This window comes from Hirundo rustica, chromosome 30 (genome assembly GCF_015227805.2).
Source record: "Hirundo rustica isolate bHirRus1 chromosome 30, bHirRus1.pri.v3, whole genome shotgun sequence".
Taxonomy (NCBI): Eukaryota; Metazoa; Chordata; class Aves; order Passeriformes; family Hirundinidae; genus Hirundo; species Hirundo rustica.
The window spans coordinates 1,453,448-1,467,827 of NC_053479.1; the positions used below are offsets into that span (position 1 = coordinate 1,453,448).

Genomic DNA, 14,380 nt, shown 5'->3' on the forward strand with positions numbered 1-14,380 from the left:
GTGCCGGGGTCAGCCGGAGGTCCCGGGTGTCCTGGCGGCCGCCACAGTGCGTCACAAGCCGGCTGGGACGTGCCAGCTCCCCCCGTATCCCCCATAATGAGTAGGTGAAGCGCAGCAGGTCTGGCCCTCGGCCACCGGCCCCACGTCACGGCCGGGGGGGGGGACCCCGAGTGACTCACCCGGGGGAAATTGTCCCCCGTCCCCCCCCACGAACAGCCGCCACCTCTTAGTCACGCTGCGGGAGGGGTGGAGAGGGGGGGGGGTGTGTGGGGAGGATCCCCGCGGCCCCAGGAAACCGCACAAATATCGTGTCCAATTTGCACGTTATTTAAAACCGGCTCCTCCCCCGCCCCCCTGCGCGACCCTGTCATTATCCCGGTGACACCGGCGCGGAGGTCACGGCACGGGGCAGCTGCCGCAGCCGGGCCACCCGGGCGGGCTGGGGAGGGGGCACCCCCAGGGCCCGCGTCACCCCCCCGAGTGTCCCCTGCCCTGGCGCGTGGCCAGGATGGCGTCGGAGTGCCACACCTGGCTCCGGCCCCTGCCACGAGGGCAACTGCAGCCCGCCGTGGTGCGGCACCCGGCACCTGGCACGGCTTGGCACGGCCTGGCGCGGCGCGGTGTGACCCACGGGCCTTGTCACCGATTGTCACGGCACGGTTCGGTCTGCCGCGGCCTGGCACGGTTTGGAAGGTGGCTCGGTATGACCTGGCACTCCTTGGCGCAGCCTGGCATAGCCGGGCATAGTTTGGCATGGGTCAGCTCGGCACAGCAGCCTGGCACGGCTTGGCAAAGCCCGGATGAACCTCAGCAGCCTTGGCACAGTTTCACGTGGCAAGGGTCTGCTCAGAAGAGCCCAGCGCAGCCTGGCAGAGCTTGGCACAGCCTGATACCACCTGGCACGGCTCAGCACGGCTCGGCAAAGCCCAGAACGCTCGGCACAGCCCGTTTGGCACAGCTCATCAGGGCTGGGCACAGCTCGGCACAGCCTGATCCAGCCCGGCACGGCTCAGCTTGGCACAACCCAGCACGGCACGGCCAGAACAGCTCTTTGTGTCTTGGCACAGGCTGGTATAACCTGGCACGGCTCAGCACAGCCCAGCACAGCACGTCATGCCTCGGCTCGGTGCCCGGCGTGGCGCGGGGTGTCCCAGACGCGGGGGCAGCGGCTCGGCCCTTCCCGTGGGATCAGCTCCTGCCCAAACCCGCTCCCCGCCGGGAAAATCACCCTCCAATTCTAATTCGGGCTGCGCCGGCGCCAGCGCCTTCTCCCGGCACCCCCGGGGCACCCGCCGGCCCCCGAAATTCGCCCGGGGTCCCCCGGGGACGGGGGGGGGCTCAGCCCGAGGGACCGGGGGGGTCCCGCCCGGTACCGGAGCCTCCGGACAGGGACGCGCTGTGTCCTGAGGCCGCCAGATGTCGCCGCGCAGCCGGTGACCGATGGCACCGGGAGGCACCGGGAGGCACCGGGGGCACCGGGGGGCATCGGGGGTCCTGCCTGCCCCGGGAGAGGCGGAGGGGGAACGGGACCGGTGTCCCCAAAGAACCGCCAGCCACGTGTGACATCCGTGCCGGTGCTGTCTGAGAGTCCCGGCAGCGCCGTGTGTCACCGGGGCCGGCGATGTCCCCCGGGGAGCTGCGGCCCTCGTGTGTTACTGGTGACGGTGGCGTCCCCAGAGGGCTGTGTCCGTGGAAGCGCCAGCTCCGGCTGTGTCGTGGGTGCTGGTGGCGTCTGAGAGCCACGACCCTGGTGTGTCACTCGTGACAGTGATGTCGCCAGAGTCCCGTGCCCGCGTGTGTGCCGATGCTGGTGCTGTCCCCAGACAGTCGCCACCCGCGTGTGTCACTGGTGGTGGCTGGAGTCCCCAGAGAGCCGTGACTCCCGTGTCACCCGTGTTGGCAACGTCCCAGAGGAGCCACGTCCACACCCCGTGCGTGCCAGCGTCCCCTGAGAGCTGCGACCTTCCTGTGTCACTGCTGACAGTGGCGTCCCCAGGGACTTGTGTCCACGCGTGCGCCGGCGTTGGTGTCCCCGCAGCGCTGGCACTGGCCGTGCCGCACCCCACGCGTGCCAGCGGCGCTGTCCGTGTCCCCACAGCGCGGCGTGCACCCCACGCCGTGCCAGCCGCGCCACGCTCCTGCCCGCGCACATCCCAGCGTCGCCACCGCGGCCCTGCCCGCCGCGCCCGGCTCTCCCAGGCCGCTCGAGGAGCCGGTGGGAAGGGTCCCGGTGAATGCGGCATTGTTGCGCGGGGTTGGAGTCACAGATAATTACCTCAATTAGTTACAATGGCAGAGTAATAAATACAGGCTTAGCGGCTCCTTCCCCACTGCGGCTTCTCAGATTAATCCAGCCCGGGCGAGCGGAGCTGAAAGGATTGATGGACAATTCATTAAACCCGCCGAATGCCGCACAAGGCACCCGTGAAGGCCGGCGTTAGCCCCCGGCGGCTCCGCTTTGTCCCTAATTGTTCGTCTCGGGCATTGGTCACCTATCAGGGAGTGGGTGACGGCGACGGTCCCCCCGGGGCTGGCATGCCCGGGGATTAGAGGCCAGCGCTGCCACCGTTGCTGGGCGCGTTGGCCCCGCGCCGGAGGAATGCGGCGGATGGGAGGGGGCGGCCGGACAAGCCGGGAGCTGGCGGGGACGTGGGTCCGCATCGACCGGAGGAGAGGGGAGCCGGGACGGAGCTGTGCCGCTGGCAGGGGATGGGATGGGGACGGTCCCGCAGGTGGAATGGGGTCACCTGAGGATCGGGGCAGGTGGGCACGGCTCTGTCTGTCTGTCCTGCACCGCTGGGAATGACGCAGTTCCTCTGTCTCTGGGCACTGTCCTGTCCCTCTGTCTGGATTCTGGGAATGACAGCATCCCTCTGTCCCACATCCCCATCCCTCTGGGCATGGCTCTGTCCTGCATCTCTCTGTGTCATCCTGTCCCTCTGTCCAGAAACTTTGGGCGCTGTCCCGCCTTTCTGTCCTGCACTTTGGGGAGCGTCACCATCCCACAGTCCCGCACTCCTGGGCATGGCTCTGTCCCACGCCTCTGCACCCTGTCCTGTCCCAGTGTCCCCCCTTTTTGGGAATGACGCTTTTCCTCTGTCCTGGAAGCACTCCTGTCCCTCTGTCCTGCACTTCTGTGTGTCACTCTGTCTCTCTGCCCCACACCCCCAGGCAGAGCCCCCCTGAACTGCTCCCAGCCCTCATCAGGCCCAGCCCGTGGCCACCATCCAGCTGTTACCCGGCTTCCCAGATGTGACAGGCTGGTGCAGGACGGGACCGCCCTCTCCCTGGCCCTGGCCCTGCGCTGGCCCACAGCAGCTATTTCCAGCACCCAGGAATATTTGTCCGAGCCAGGGAGGTCTGTGCCCCGTGCCCAGGGTGCCCCTGCCCACCCGGGGGGTCGCGGCTGCCCGAGGTGCCCAGCAGGAAAAGCTGAGTAACAGAGGTGACTTATAAGAATGTCATTATCTATATTCCTGACTCCTACCGCAGGAAAACAGGCTATTTTCATGCTGAAGCAGGAGCAGAATTTAGCAGGCAGATAACCCGGCAGGCGGGAGATGCTCGGAGGGTTATTTCGGGCTGTGTTCCTTTCCAGGCGTTTTCCTTGCGTTTTCGGTAGTTTACTCTCCACGCTGGGCTGTGTTTTTGACCTTGGCGCGGGCAGCGGGGGCCCCCAGGGTGTTTTTCCCCCCCCCTCTCCCCTCCCCTCCTCTGAGTCTAAACATCAACTTTTCCACTATCGGCTCCGCGGGATATTTCGGGTGGTGGCAGCGTCATCCCGCAGCCTTTGATGCGGCAGAGCCTCGGGGGCCCCGAGAGGTTCCCGGCTCAGGGGAGGAGCCCAGGCTGTGGGGACCCCTGGGACAGGTGGGCACGGGGCTGGGGGTCCCCCAGACGCAGAGGAGGGAGGCGTTGACGGCCCCAGGAGTGAAGCCGCGGTGCGGGGGGGGGGGACGCGTGGACCCCGCGCCCGCCCCGGGGGTGCCCATCTCGGGGGAAAGCCACCCCCGTGGGATACCTGTCCCAGAGGGAATGCCCTTCCCAAGGATGCGCGTCCTGGGGATGTGCCCACCCCTCTGGGATGCTTATTCCAGGGAAAAACCCGGAATCTCGGGGCACGTCCTGCGTGCTGAGTTCCCGTCCTGGGAGGACTGTGCCAGGAGGATGCCCGTTCTGATGGGATGCCCATTCCAGAGGGATGCCCATGCGGAGGGAAACCCATCCCGGAGAGATCCCGTCCCCGGAGGATAGCCATGCCAGCAGAACGCCTGCCAACCACGCAGCTGCTCCCCAGCTTTGCCACAGCCCTTCTCTTGCTGCGGTCAGACCCCCACGCACGGATTTGGGGCTGCCTGTGGGGCCAGTGACCATCTCTGTCCCCTCTGGCCCCTGCCCCGGTAACCCCGGTGCCCTCCCCGGCCCTGCTTTTCCCCCGGAGCCGAGGGGAGCCGTCAGCCCCGGCCGGGAGCGGTGATGGACGATGCTCATTCCCTGTCTGTCGTCTTGTACCTCCCGGGGCCGCTCCCAACTGCCGGCCTCGGCGGCACCAGCCCCACCGCCCCGGCGAATTCCAACATCGGAGATGCTGCAGTCAAGGTGCCATGGTGATGGGCGCCGCAGCCGTGGGGATGGACGTCCCGGCCGGGAGCGGCGGCAGGGATGGCTGGGATGGAGACGGGCACAGCGGGAGAAAGAAGGGGATCTGAGGGGAGGGGACGGCGGAGAGAGGAGGGAAGGAGGAGGAAGATGGACAGACAGCAGCCGGAGGGGCTGACGGACGTGGAATGGGGAGGTGAGGGGATGGAGAAGTGATGGCCGGACAGACGGACACGGGCGGGACACCCCAGGGTTTGGGGGTACATCGGTGTCCCCGCACAGCTCACCCCCTCCTTCCCTCATCCCCCTAGACACGGATCAGGGCAGGAGTGATAAAAATATATTCTTTATTCTTCTCTAAAGGCTATCAATGACACCTGTAACAAAGCGTCATTATTATTAATTATTATTAATTATTATTATCATCTTTAATTATTAAAAAACCCAGGGGGGCCAGCGAAGCAGGGTGGGGGGGTGGCGGCACCAAACCGTCCACAATAAATATTTTATTTACAGCAAGGAGGGACCCCGTGGAGCCGGGGCGGGGGGGTGGCCGGGAAGGTGCGTGGCACCGAGCCCACCCATGGCGGGATGAGGGGTCCCTAGGACACCCCCATACCCCCCCCCACCCATGGGTGCCTTCAATCCAGCCGGGTTCCCCGTCATGGGGGGCGGGTGGCGCGGACCCCCTCCGGGGCCGGGCAGGGTGCACCCAGGTCGGGTCACAGGCACTCGTGCAGCACCTGGGTGTTGGTGCAGTTGAGGCAGCTGACGTGGCAGCACCAGTGGAAGGTGCAGTTGCAGCGCTCGGTGACGCGCTGGGTGCGCGTGCGGTACCCGCGCCCGCAGCACAGCAGCTCGCACCCGTCCAGCCCCGGCGAGGAGCTGTTGCAGAACCTCCCGGCCGTGCCCGCCGTGCCCGTCTTCCCGCTGTAGGTGCAGAAATTGGGGGATTTCTCGAAGTAGACGAGGTCGTGGGGCGACGGGGGCTTGTGGGCCGGGTTCTCGGGCTCCAAGTGGTGCAGCTCCACCCGCGACGCCCGGTTGCTGCCCTTGTTGCCGTAGATGACGCGGGAAGCGCCGTCGAAGCGATCCTTCAGGACGTCGCCCACGGCACGGAAGGTGGGCAGCCGCATCCAGCAGGTGCGGACGGTGCAGGAGCCTGACATGCCGTGGCACTTGCACTCCTGGCGCATCTCCGAGAAGACCGTCTGGAAGGAATTGGGAATTTGGGGCTTTGCGAGCTGCCCGGGACCGCCCTGGGCACCGCCACCATGCCACGTCCCTCTGTTTCCTCAGCGTCACGTCACGCTCGGACGTGGCTTATCCCAAAGACGGGTGCAAAACCCGTCTCCAACCATTCCCAACACACACGTGGGAACGGGCTGAAGATCCTGGTGGCCACGCTCTCCTCCGTGCCCACCCCAGCGCTGCCCACAGCCCCCAGCGCCCTCACCATTCCCCCAGCGCCCTCACCATGCGCCCGGCCTCGTTGTTGTGCAGGTTCATGAGGAAACGCAGGTCTCGGCCCTTCTCGCTGGAGTCCACAAACTCCCTCCCGAAGAGGCGGCCGAAGTCGATGTTGTCACTGCAGCCCCCCCAGTGCCAGTCAGGCCCCCCGGGCCCACGACGCCGGTAGTCACAGGTGCAGGACTCGATGGACCCCTCCGAGCACGACCGGGCCACCGAGTGCGTCACGCCGGCGCTGGTGATGGCAAAGATGAACGCTGTCTCCCGGCAGCCTGCGGAGGGAGCGGGGCCTCAGGGTGCTGCCGGGACGGGGAGGGGGCACCCACCGGCACCCCCAAGCCTCCATCGCTCTGGGCTGGTGACGCCCTGCGCCAAACCAGGGGCGCTTTGACGAGCGTCCCAACTTGGGGGGGCGCACAGAGGAGGCGTGGGGACCCCCCCGCTGACCCCCCCACCTCCTCCCCCAGCCTCACCCCGGTTGACGATTTTGCCGAAGATGTTGGGGCCCTGGGAGGTGGGACAGTTCCAGCGGCGGTTGCGGAACTGCCACTTGCACTCCTTGATGGCTGTCTGGAGGCCGGAGCTGACGCTGTGCAGGATGCCGGGGTTCTGCCGGATCAGCTTGCGCTGCTTTCGGCTCAGCAGCTGCAGGCTGGGGTCCAGCACCAGCTGCACGTTCTTGGAGTCCGTCAGCAGGTTGGTGGACGAGGCCACGTTGATGATGCCCCTGTGGCACAGGTGGGGATGGCGACCACTAGCCGGGGACTCCCCGGCGCCTCCCGCCTCACCTCAACCTCCCTGCGGGCTCCTCCACGCGACCGCAGCATCTTCCTCCCTGGTTCCCCCCGCAGGGATCCCAAACGGGGGTCGCAGCCCCCCACACGCCCCATCCCCGGGTACGGGGCAGTTTCTGCCGTGCCTGTTCCAGCCCCGCCCCTCCCGCCTCACCGCCCCGGTGCCGGTACCGGTGCCGGTGCTGTCCGACTCACCACCACCGCCCGCTGTTGTTCACTGCCAGCGTGTTGGAGAGGGAGGAGAGGGCCAGAGCCCAGAGTGCCCGGAGCGCCAGCCCCAGCGCGGCGGCGCGCATGGCTCCGGCCCCGGGAGCCCCGGCAGAGTGCGCGGGCGAGCGGCCGTCCCGGTATTTATGGTGCCGCAGAGCCCCCGACCCGGCCGCTACATCCACGCGTGTTTCCGGACGCGCGGGGCGGCTCCGAGATCAGGACGGCCGCGGGGGGACGCGGGGAGCGCCGGGCGGACGGACGGGCCGGCACCGCCACCGCTACCGGGCTGCAGCCGGTGGCCGGGGCGCGGCGTCGGGGGTGCGGTGCCCAGCGCGCACCGACCGGGCCCCGGAGCGCGGCGTCGGGGGCTCCGTTCGCCGTGCCGGTGCCGCTGCCGGGGACGCGGTGCTCTGCGCCCGGTGCTCGGCACTCCGTGCGCTGTACCCGGCGTCGGTACCGCTGCCGGTTCTCGGCGGTCCGGCCGGCGGTAGCCGCTGCCGGGTGCTCGGTACCGGCAGCTCCCCCGGGGAGCCGGCACGGCTGGACTCGGCTCGGCGCGGCGGGTGCGCGGCGCTCAGCACCCGGGAGCATCTTCCAGCCCCTTCCCTCTTATAGGGGCGGCGCGGAGGGTCCCCGTGGGCCGGTCCCGCCGCGCGGGGCCTCCCCGCGTCCTCGCCCTAACAATGGGGAGCGGCGGAGCTGCGGCATCTCTTACGGGGCGGCGGGAGCGGCGGCGCCGGGGCTGTCCGTCACGGCCCGGATTAGCCCGGCGGGGTGGCTGCGCCCCGGCCCCGTGCCCAGAGCTCCCGGCTGCCCGGTCCCCCCCTCGCCTTCCCCGCCGTGCCGCGCACAGGTTCTATAGGCACCGGCACCGGCGCCGGCGGGGGGAGCCCGGCACGGCCCGAGACAGCTCCCGGCGCAAGGAGGAGCCGGTCCCGGAATAACCTGGCACAGACCCGAAGGGTTCCGGGCGCACGGAGGGAGCGGGGAGCGGGGATAGCCCGGGATGTCCCGGGACAGCCCCGGGTGCGCAGGGGCAGGAGCGACGGGATCTCCCGGGACAATTCCGGGCGCACGGAGGAGGCAGAGTTCCGTGACAACCGGGGGCGCGCGGGGACAACAGTCCCGGGAAAGCCCGGGGACACCGTCCTGGGGACACCGGCTTTCCGCGGGACGCGACGTGCAGCCCCCAGGGACGCGGGACCCACGGAACCCTGTCCCGTCCTAGTCCGTGCCCGGTGGGACGGGGCTGCACCCTCTTCCAGCCGCTCCAGCCCGGCTTGTCCCGGGCTGTCCCGGCCGCACCCCGGACCCCCGTGAACGTGCCCGTGGACACCCCCGGTGTCTCCAACCCGCGTGGGCGCGGAACGGCCCCCGCTGCCCCGGAGCGCCCAGTCCGGGCCGGTACCAGGTGTCGCAGGTAGGGACGGACCGGTGGGAGGAAGGATTGAGGGATGGGGCACGGCAGGAAGGGCAGGGGGTGCCCGGGGGCCGGCCTGAGGTGCCCAGGGCCAGAACACGGGCACGCAGGGCTGGTGCCGGCCCGATCTCAGTGGGGACAAGACTGTCCCCATCATCCCGCACCCGGGCCGGTTGTGGGTGGGTGTGAAGTTCCCAGTGCGGGGCCCGACTGAGCTGAGTCCCCCGTTGGGGCGGGAACCGGGGGGGGTAATCCCCCCGCCGCGGTTTCCCCGGACCAGTCATGCGGGGCCGGATTAGCCCCGCTCGGCCGTCACGGCCCGGGGCCGCCGCTCACCAGTTTAATTCAAGGACGGACAAAGCCCGGGACGGTGGCGGGGGTGGGGGGCTCGCACCGGCACCCACCCGCACCCCTTCCCCCGGCCCGGGAGGAGCCCAGGGCCGAGCCGGGGTCTGCTCCAGCACGGCTCTCCCGCCTCCCCCGCCCCGGTTCCCGGCCGGGCCGGGCCGTGTCCACGCCCTCGGGCCTCCGCCCCGTCGGGGCTCCCGGGGCTGAGGTCAGCGGCCGCGGGGAGGCCCCGGGGCGCGGCTGGGAGGGCCCTGCCCGGGGCTGTGCCACCAGCGGCGGGGCTCAACCACGGCCCTCGCCTCCCCCGCTCCATCCCGGGGCCCTCCGGCCCCTCTCACCCCCTGCCCGCCGCCCCGAGCCCCCGTTCCCCACATCCCCTCTGCTGCAGCCCGATGCTCGGGATCCCCCCAGTCCTGGGGTGCCGCTGGAACAGCTCCCGCAGCCCTCGGGGCGGTCGGTGCTGCCCGGTGCCCCCGGGGGTGGCCGCCGGTACCTGCTTGGGAGCGGGGAGCATCCGTCCCGTCCCGTGGCACCGAGCGGGGACGGACGGGCGGACAACGGGGACAGACGGACACGGGAAACACCCGCGGGTCCTCCGCGCCCCGTCCCGTCCCGTCCCCTACCCAACCTGCGAGCACCCGGGGCGGCCTCGGTACCGACGGTACCGGCACGGTGCGGGGGTGCTCAGCCTAGGATGAGCTCAGCTCAGGATCCACGTCACGATGTTGGGGTCCCCGTCCCCCGTGAAGCACCGGGACCCCCCCCCGGTGCTCATGGCGGAGAACAGCCGGTACCCCTCCGGTGCGGGTCGCGGCTCTGCCCCACCCCGGTGCGGGTCCCGGTGCCCCCCAAGAACGGACTCACGGCGGGGGGGGGGGGGGGACACTCGCACCCCCTCACTGCGTGTGTCCCCCCCACCCACCCCGCCCCGTTGCCACGGTAACGCCTCGTGACTGTCGCGATCGCCCCCCCCCCGCCGCTCCCCGCGCGCGCCCCCGGTGCCGGGGGGGGGGGGCGGTTTGCGGGAAGCGGTGCGGGGCGGCGGCGGGGAATGGGGGGGGGGGAATGGGGGGGGGGGGGGAGCACCGGGCGCTCTCGCGAGATCGGCGCGCTCGGGGCCTCCGCTTCCGGCGGCGGGAGCGGTGCAGAGTCAGCGGCGGCGGGGGCGGAACCGGCACCGGCACCGGCACCAGGTGCGGGGGGCCGCGCCGCTCGGGGGTGCGGGGCGCGGGCATCGCCGTGGGGTGTGCGGGGGGTACGCGGAGGGGGTGCGCGGGGGTGGGGGTCGGCACCGCACCGGTGCGGGGTTGGGGGGTGGGGGGGGGGCTGCAGCGCGTACCGGGGTGTCCGGTGCGGCGGGGGCGCGGAGAACCGGCGGGCTGGGGGTCGTACCGGGGGCGGAGGTGGGGGGGGGGGGATGCGGTGCGGTGCGGTGCGGCGGCCGGGGGCGGGGGGCGATGCGCAAGGCGTGGGGGGGCGGCGCAGTGCGGGGTGGAGAGGCGATGGTTTGGGGGCGCGCTGCGATGGGGGGGGGGGGGACGGACGGTGTATTTGGGGGTCGCGGGGGATGCGCACGCCGGGGGAGGGAAGGGGCGCGCTGCGGTGCGGGCGGGGGGCGATGGGGGCCTCCCCCTCCGGCGAGGCTGCGGTGCAGAGGAGGGGTCAGTCCGGGGGGGTTCTGCTCCTCTCGAGAAGGGCGACAGCCCTGCCTCAGTTTCCCCCAGTGCAGCGCCTTGGACTGTCCTTTTGCAGCGGGGGGGGGCGCAGGATCCCCGTCTTTGCAGCCCCCCCATATCGAGCTGCACACACAGACACCCCCGTGCAGCGCTCAGCCCCCTCCCCAGCCCTTTCCCTGGGGTCCCCCAAACCCTGCATCCCGCCAGGACATCCCTGCAGCGCCCCCCCCCAAAAAAAAAAACCCACAGGGGACCCCTCAGCCCCATCCCTGCAGATTTCAGGACCTCCCCCAGCCTGCCCCATGCCCCCGCAGGATCCGGCCTCGGAGCCAGCGCCGCCGTCACCATGGGCAACATCTTCGGGAACCTGCTGAAGAGCCTGATCGGGAAGAAGGAGATGCGGATCCTGATGGTGGGGCTGGACGCCGCTGGGAAGACCACCATCCTCTACAAGCTCAAACTGGGGGAGATCGTCACCACCATCCCCACCATCGGTGGGTGGGGTTGGGGAGGGGGGCGCACCGAGCAGCGGCCGCTCCCCTTCAGGGCTCCTTTGAAAGGGCTGGCGGCTCCCCGTGCCTCAGTTTCCCTCCGCTGTCGCTCCCCGCAGGGTTCAACGTCGAGACGGTGGAGTACAAGAACATCAGCTTCACCGTGTGGGATGTGGGTGGGCAGGACAAGATCCGGCCCCTCTGGAGGCATTACTTCCAAAACACCCAGGGTAGGTGTCTCGGGGGCCACCGCGGTGGGGGGGGACTTGGGGAGCCCCTCAGAGACCCCATCGGAGCCCGCTCCTCTCCCCAGGGCTGATCTTCGTGGTGGACAGCAACGACCGGGAGCGGGTGAACGAGGCGCGGGAGGAGCTGATGCGGATGCTGGCGGAGGATGAGCTGCGGGACGCCGTCCTCCTCGTCTTCGCCAACAAGCAGGTGGGGTCTGGGGGCGGCGAGGGCGCTGAGACGTCCCCAGGGTGCCAGGGCAGCTGTGTGGGGTGGGACCTCCTGTGGGGCCGGTGTCAAAGGGGCTGTGTGGCACAACCACGTCCGTCCCTGTGGTGTCAGGGCTGGTGTCAAAGGGGCTGTGTGGCACAACCACCTCCATCCCTGTGGTGTCAAAGGGGCTGTGTGGCACAACCACCTCCGTCCCTGTGGTGTCAAAGGGGCTGTGTGGCACAACCACGTCCGTCCCTGTGGTGTCAGGGCTGGTGGTGGCCCTCAGGGCCGTCCCCGTGGTGCCAGGGCTGGTCTTTAACGCGCCCCTTGGCCGTCCCTGTGTGCTGTCTCACATCCCCGTGGAAGGTTCCCTCTCCTTCCTGTAGCGTCAGGGCCGACGCTGGTGCCCCGTGGCAGAGTCGTGCCCACCCCCTTGGCATCGGGGCTGCTGCCGGCCCCCGTGGAGGGGTCGTATCCGTCCCTGCAGCGTGGGGCCCCTGTGTGACCTCCCCTGCCCGCTCCAGGACCTGCCCAACGCCATGAACGCAGCGGAGATCACGGACAAGCTGGGGCTGCACTCCCTGCGCCACCGTAACTGGTACATCCAGGCCACCTGTGCCACCAGCGGCGACGGGCTCTACGAGGGCCTCGACTGGCTCGCCAATCAGCTCAAGAACAAGAAGTGAGGGGGGGGGTTTTCCCCTGTGCCCCCCTGGGCCGCGCCAGGGCCCCCCCCCGGCCGCCCCCTCCCTGCCCCGGTTGGGTTTTTGCTTTCTTCTGGCACCGGTTGCTGTGGGGTTTTTCGCCTTTTTTTGGGGTCCCCCCCCCGGTTCCCCTCGGATCTCGTGTGTGCGTGCGTGGAATTAGAGCTCTATATAACGCCCGGGGGGGGGGTGGGGGGCAGGGGCAGAGCCCCGGGGGGGTGGGATGGGGGGCTGGGGGCACTGCCCTGCCCAAGGGGGGGGGCCGGGGACACCCCGTCCCCATGCATGTCCCCGCACCCCTCGCCTTCCTGTGGACCAAATGTGGGGGCAGCAGGACCACGGGGGAGGGAGGGGGCCGGATTTGGGATTATACACCTCCCCCTCCCTTCCCAGCACCGCCCCCCCCCTCCCGGCCCCGCGTGCCCCCCTGGGCGTCCCACACGTCCCCGGCCCCCCCGTGTCACTTCGAGGCAGGTCTCCTCCCCCGCAGCGTGACCCCCGCAGAGGAAGAGGGGAGGGGGGGACGTGGGGCTGCCGGGACCCCCCGTGGTCCCCCCGGCCGTGCCCCATAGCCCAGCCCTCGTCCTGGCCGCCTGCCCCCTCCCCAGCCCCATGCCAGCATAGTGATTGTACCTCCCCGCCCCTCACGGACGGACGGACGGCGTCCTCCCCCCAGCCCGTACTGTGCCCCCCCCTCCCTTCCCCAGCACCGTATTTATACCCCTGGTCTGTGCTTGGTGTGACGTGTCGCTGCGGCTCTGCCCCCGTCCAGGGACGTGTGTTCTCGGCCCCCCCCCCTTCCTCTCCCCTCCCCGGCCCCCTGTGCCTGAGACGGTGGGTGACCTCCCCTGACCCCCCCCCCTTGGATATTAAACATGTTTTATGTAGCGCTGCCCCCTCGTCTCTTCTTCCGCAGCCCCCCTCCAGCGTGGGGGTCCCGCGGAGGGGACGGTGATGGACAGCCCCGGGCTGGCTTTAATTAGAAAGAGCTTAACGGGGCTGGGGGGGGGGGGGGGGGGTGTGAGGTGGGGCTGGCAGGGGGGCGAGGGGGGCCCCCCACCCCCCTTCCCAGGCTCATCTTTAGGGGAATATTGGATGAAATGGTAAATCCCATTAGCCCTAATCCCAGCTGGGGCGTGGGGACGGTGCCAGGGTTGGGATGGGCGCGAGTGGGACTTGGGCCCCCCCCCGCCCCTGTCATGGGTTAAAGGGGACTGAGTCGCATTTGGGGCCAGCACTGCGGTCCCGTGCCCGTGTCCCCTCTGCACTGGTGGCTGGGGGGCTGTGGTGGGGGCTCCCTGGTGGGTGGGGGCTGCAGAGGCAGCGCCAGGGCCTGGAATGGGGGTGGCCAGGGCTCCACAGTGGGCTGGGGGCTGTGGAGGTGACATGGGGGGGCTCCAGTGCAGGTGACCAGTGTCCCACAGTGGGCTGGGGGCTGTGGAGGTGACATGGGGGAGCTCCAGTGCAGGTGACCAGTGTCCCACAGTGGGCTGTGGAGGTGACATGGGGGGGCTCCAGTGCAGGTGACCAGTGTCCCACAGTGGGCTGTGGAGGTGACATGGGGGAGCTCCAGTGCAGGTGACCAGTGTCCCACAGTGGGTTGGGATCCATAGAGGTGACATGGGGGAGCAGCAGTGCAGGTGACCAGTGTCCCACAGTGGGCTGGGGGCTGTGGAGGTGACATGGGGGAGCAGCAGTGCAGGTACCAGTGTCCCACAGTGGGTTGGGGTCCATGGAGGTGACATGGGGGAGCAGCAGTGCAGGTGACCAGTGTCCCACAGTGGGTTGGGATCCATAGAGGTGACACGGGGGAGCTCCAGTGCAGGTGACCGGTGTCCCACAGTGGGCTGGGGTCCATGGAGGTGACATGGGGCAGCTCCAGTGCAGGTGACCAGTGTCCCACAGTGGGCTGGGGTCCATGGAGGTGACATGGGGGAGCTCCAGTGCAGGTGACCAGAGCTCCACAGTGGGCTGGGGTCCATGGAGGTGACATGGGGCAGCTCCAGTGCAGGTGACCAGTGTCCCACAGTGGGTTGGGATCCATAGAGGTGACATGGGGGAGCTCCAGTGCAGGTGACCGGTGTCCCACAGTGGGCTGGGGTCCGTGGCTGTGACACTGGGGAGCCGAAGTGGGGATGACCGGGCGCTCTGGGAGCTGCACCGGGGGCTGCAGTGTGGATGACCGGGGCTCCCCGGTGCGTGGGAGCAGCGGAGCCGGCACCGAGCG

The 14,380-nt window shown here is 69.7% G+C and overlaps 2 protein-coding genes across 2 annotated transcripts; one reads left to right on the plus strand and one right to left on the minus strand.

The window, feature by feature from the left end:
* Positions 1-5,143: 5,143 nt before the first annotated feature.
* On the minus strand, positions 5,144-7,159 carry WNT1 (Wnt family member 1). Its single transcript, XM_040088400.1, has 4 exons — positions 7,059-7,159; positions 6,543-6,796; positions 6,076-6,341; positions 5,144-5,810 (listed from the first exon to the last, which is right to left on the minus strand). Exons 1-4 carry the CDS (start codon positions 7,157-7,159, stop codon positions 5,322-5,324), a joined length of 1,110 nt encoding a protein of 369 aa, XP_039944334.1. The 3' UTR covers positions 5,144-5,321.
* Positions 7,160-9,955: 2,796 nt separating this feature from the next.
* ARF3 (ADP ribosylation factor 3) lies at positions 9,956-12,342 on the plus strand. Its single transcript, XM_040088381.2, has 5 exons — positions 9,956-10,034; positions 10,832-11,011; positions 11,128-11,238; positions 11,322-11,446; positions 11,974-12,342. Exons 2-5 carry the CDS (start codon positions 10,864-10,866, stop codon positions 12,133-12,135), a joined length of 546 nt encoding a protein of 181 aa, XP_039944315.1. The 5' UTR covers positions 9,956-10,034; positions 10,832-10,863; the 3' UTR covers positions 12,136-12,342.
* The last annotated feature ends 2,038 nt before the right edge of the window (positions 12,343-14,380 follow it).

Coding starts and splice junctions, on each gene's coding strand:
- ARF3 (XM_040088381.2), top strand. CDS start 10,864: ATGGGCAACATCTTCGGGAACCTGCTGAAGAGCCTGATCGGGAAGAAG. Junction 11,012..11,127: donor CACCACCATCCCCACCATCG/GTGGGTGGGGTT, acceptor CGCTCCCCGCAG/GGTTCAACGTCGAGACGGTG. Junction 11,447..11,973: donor TCGTCTTCGCCAACAAGCAG/GTGGGGTCTGGG, acceptor TGCCCGCTCCAG/GACCTGCCCAACGCCATGAA.
- WNT1 (XM_040088400.1), bottom strand. CDS start 7,159: ATGCGCGCCGCCGCGCTGGGGCTGGCGCTCCGGGCACTCTGGGCTCTG. Junction 6,797..7,058: donor AACAACAGCGGGCGGTGGTG/GTGAGTCGGACA, acceptor CCTGTGCCACAG/GGGCATCATCAACGTGGCCT. Junction 6,342..6,542: donor CGGCAAAATCGTCAACCGGG/GTGAGGCTGGGG, acceptor CTCCCTCCGCAG/GCTGCCGGGAGACAGCGTTC.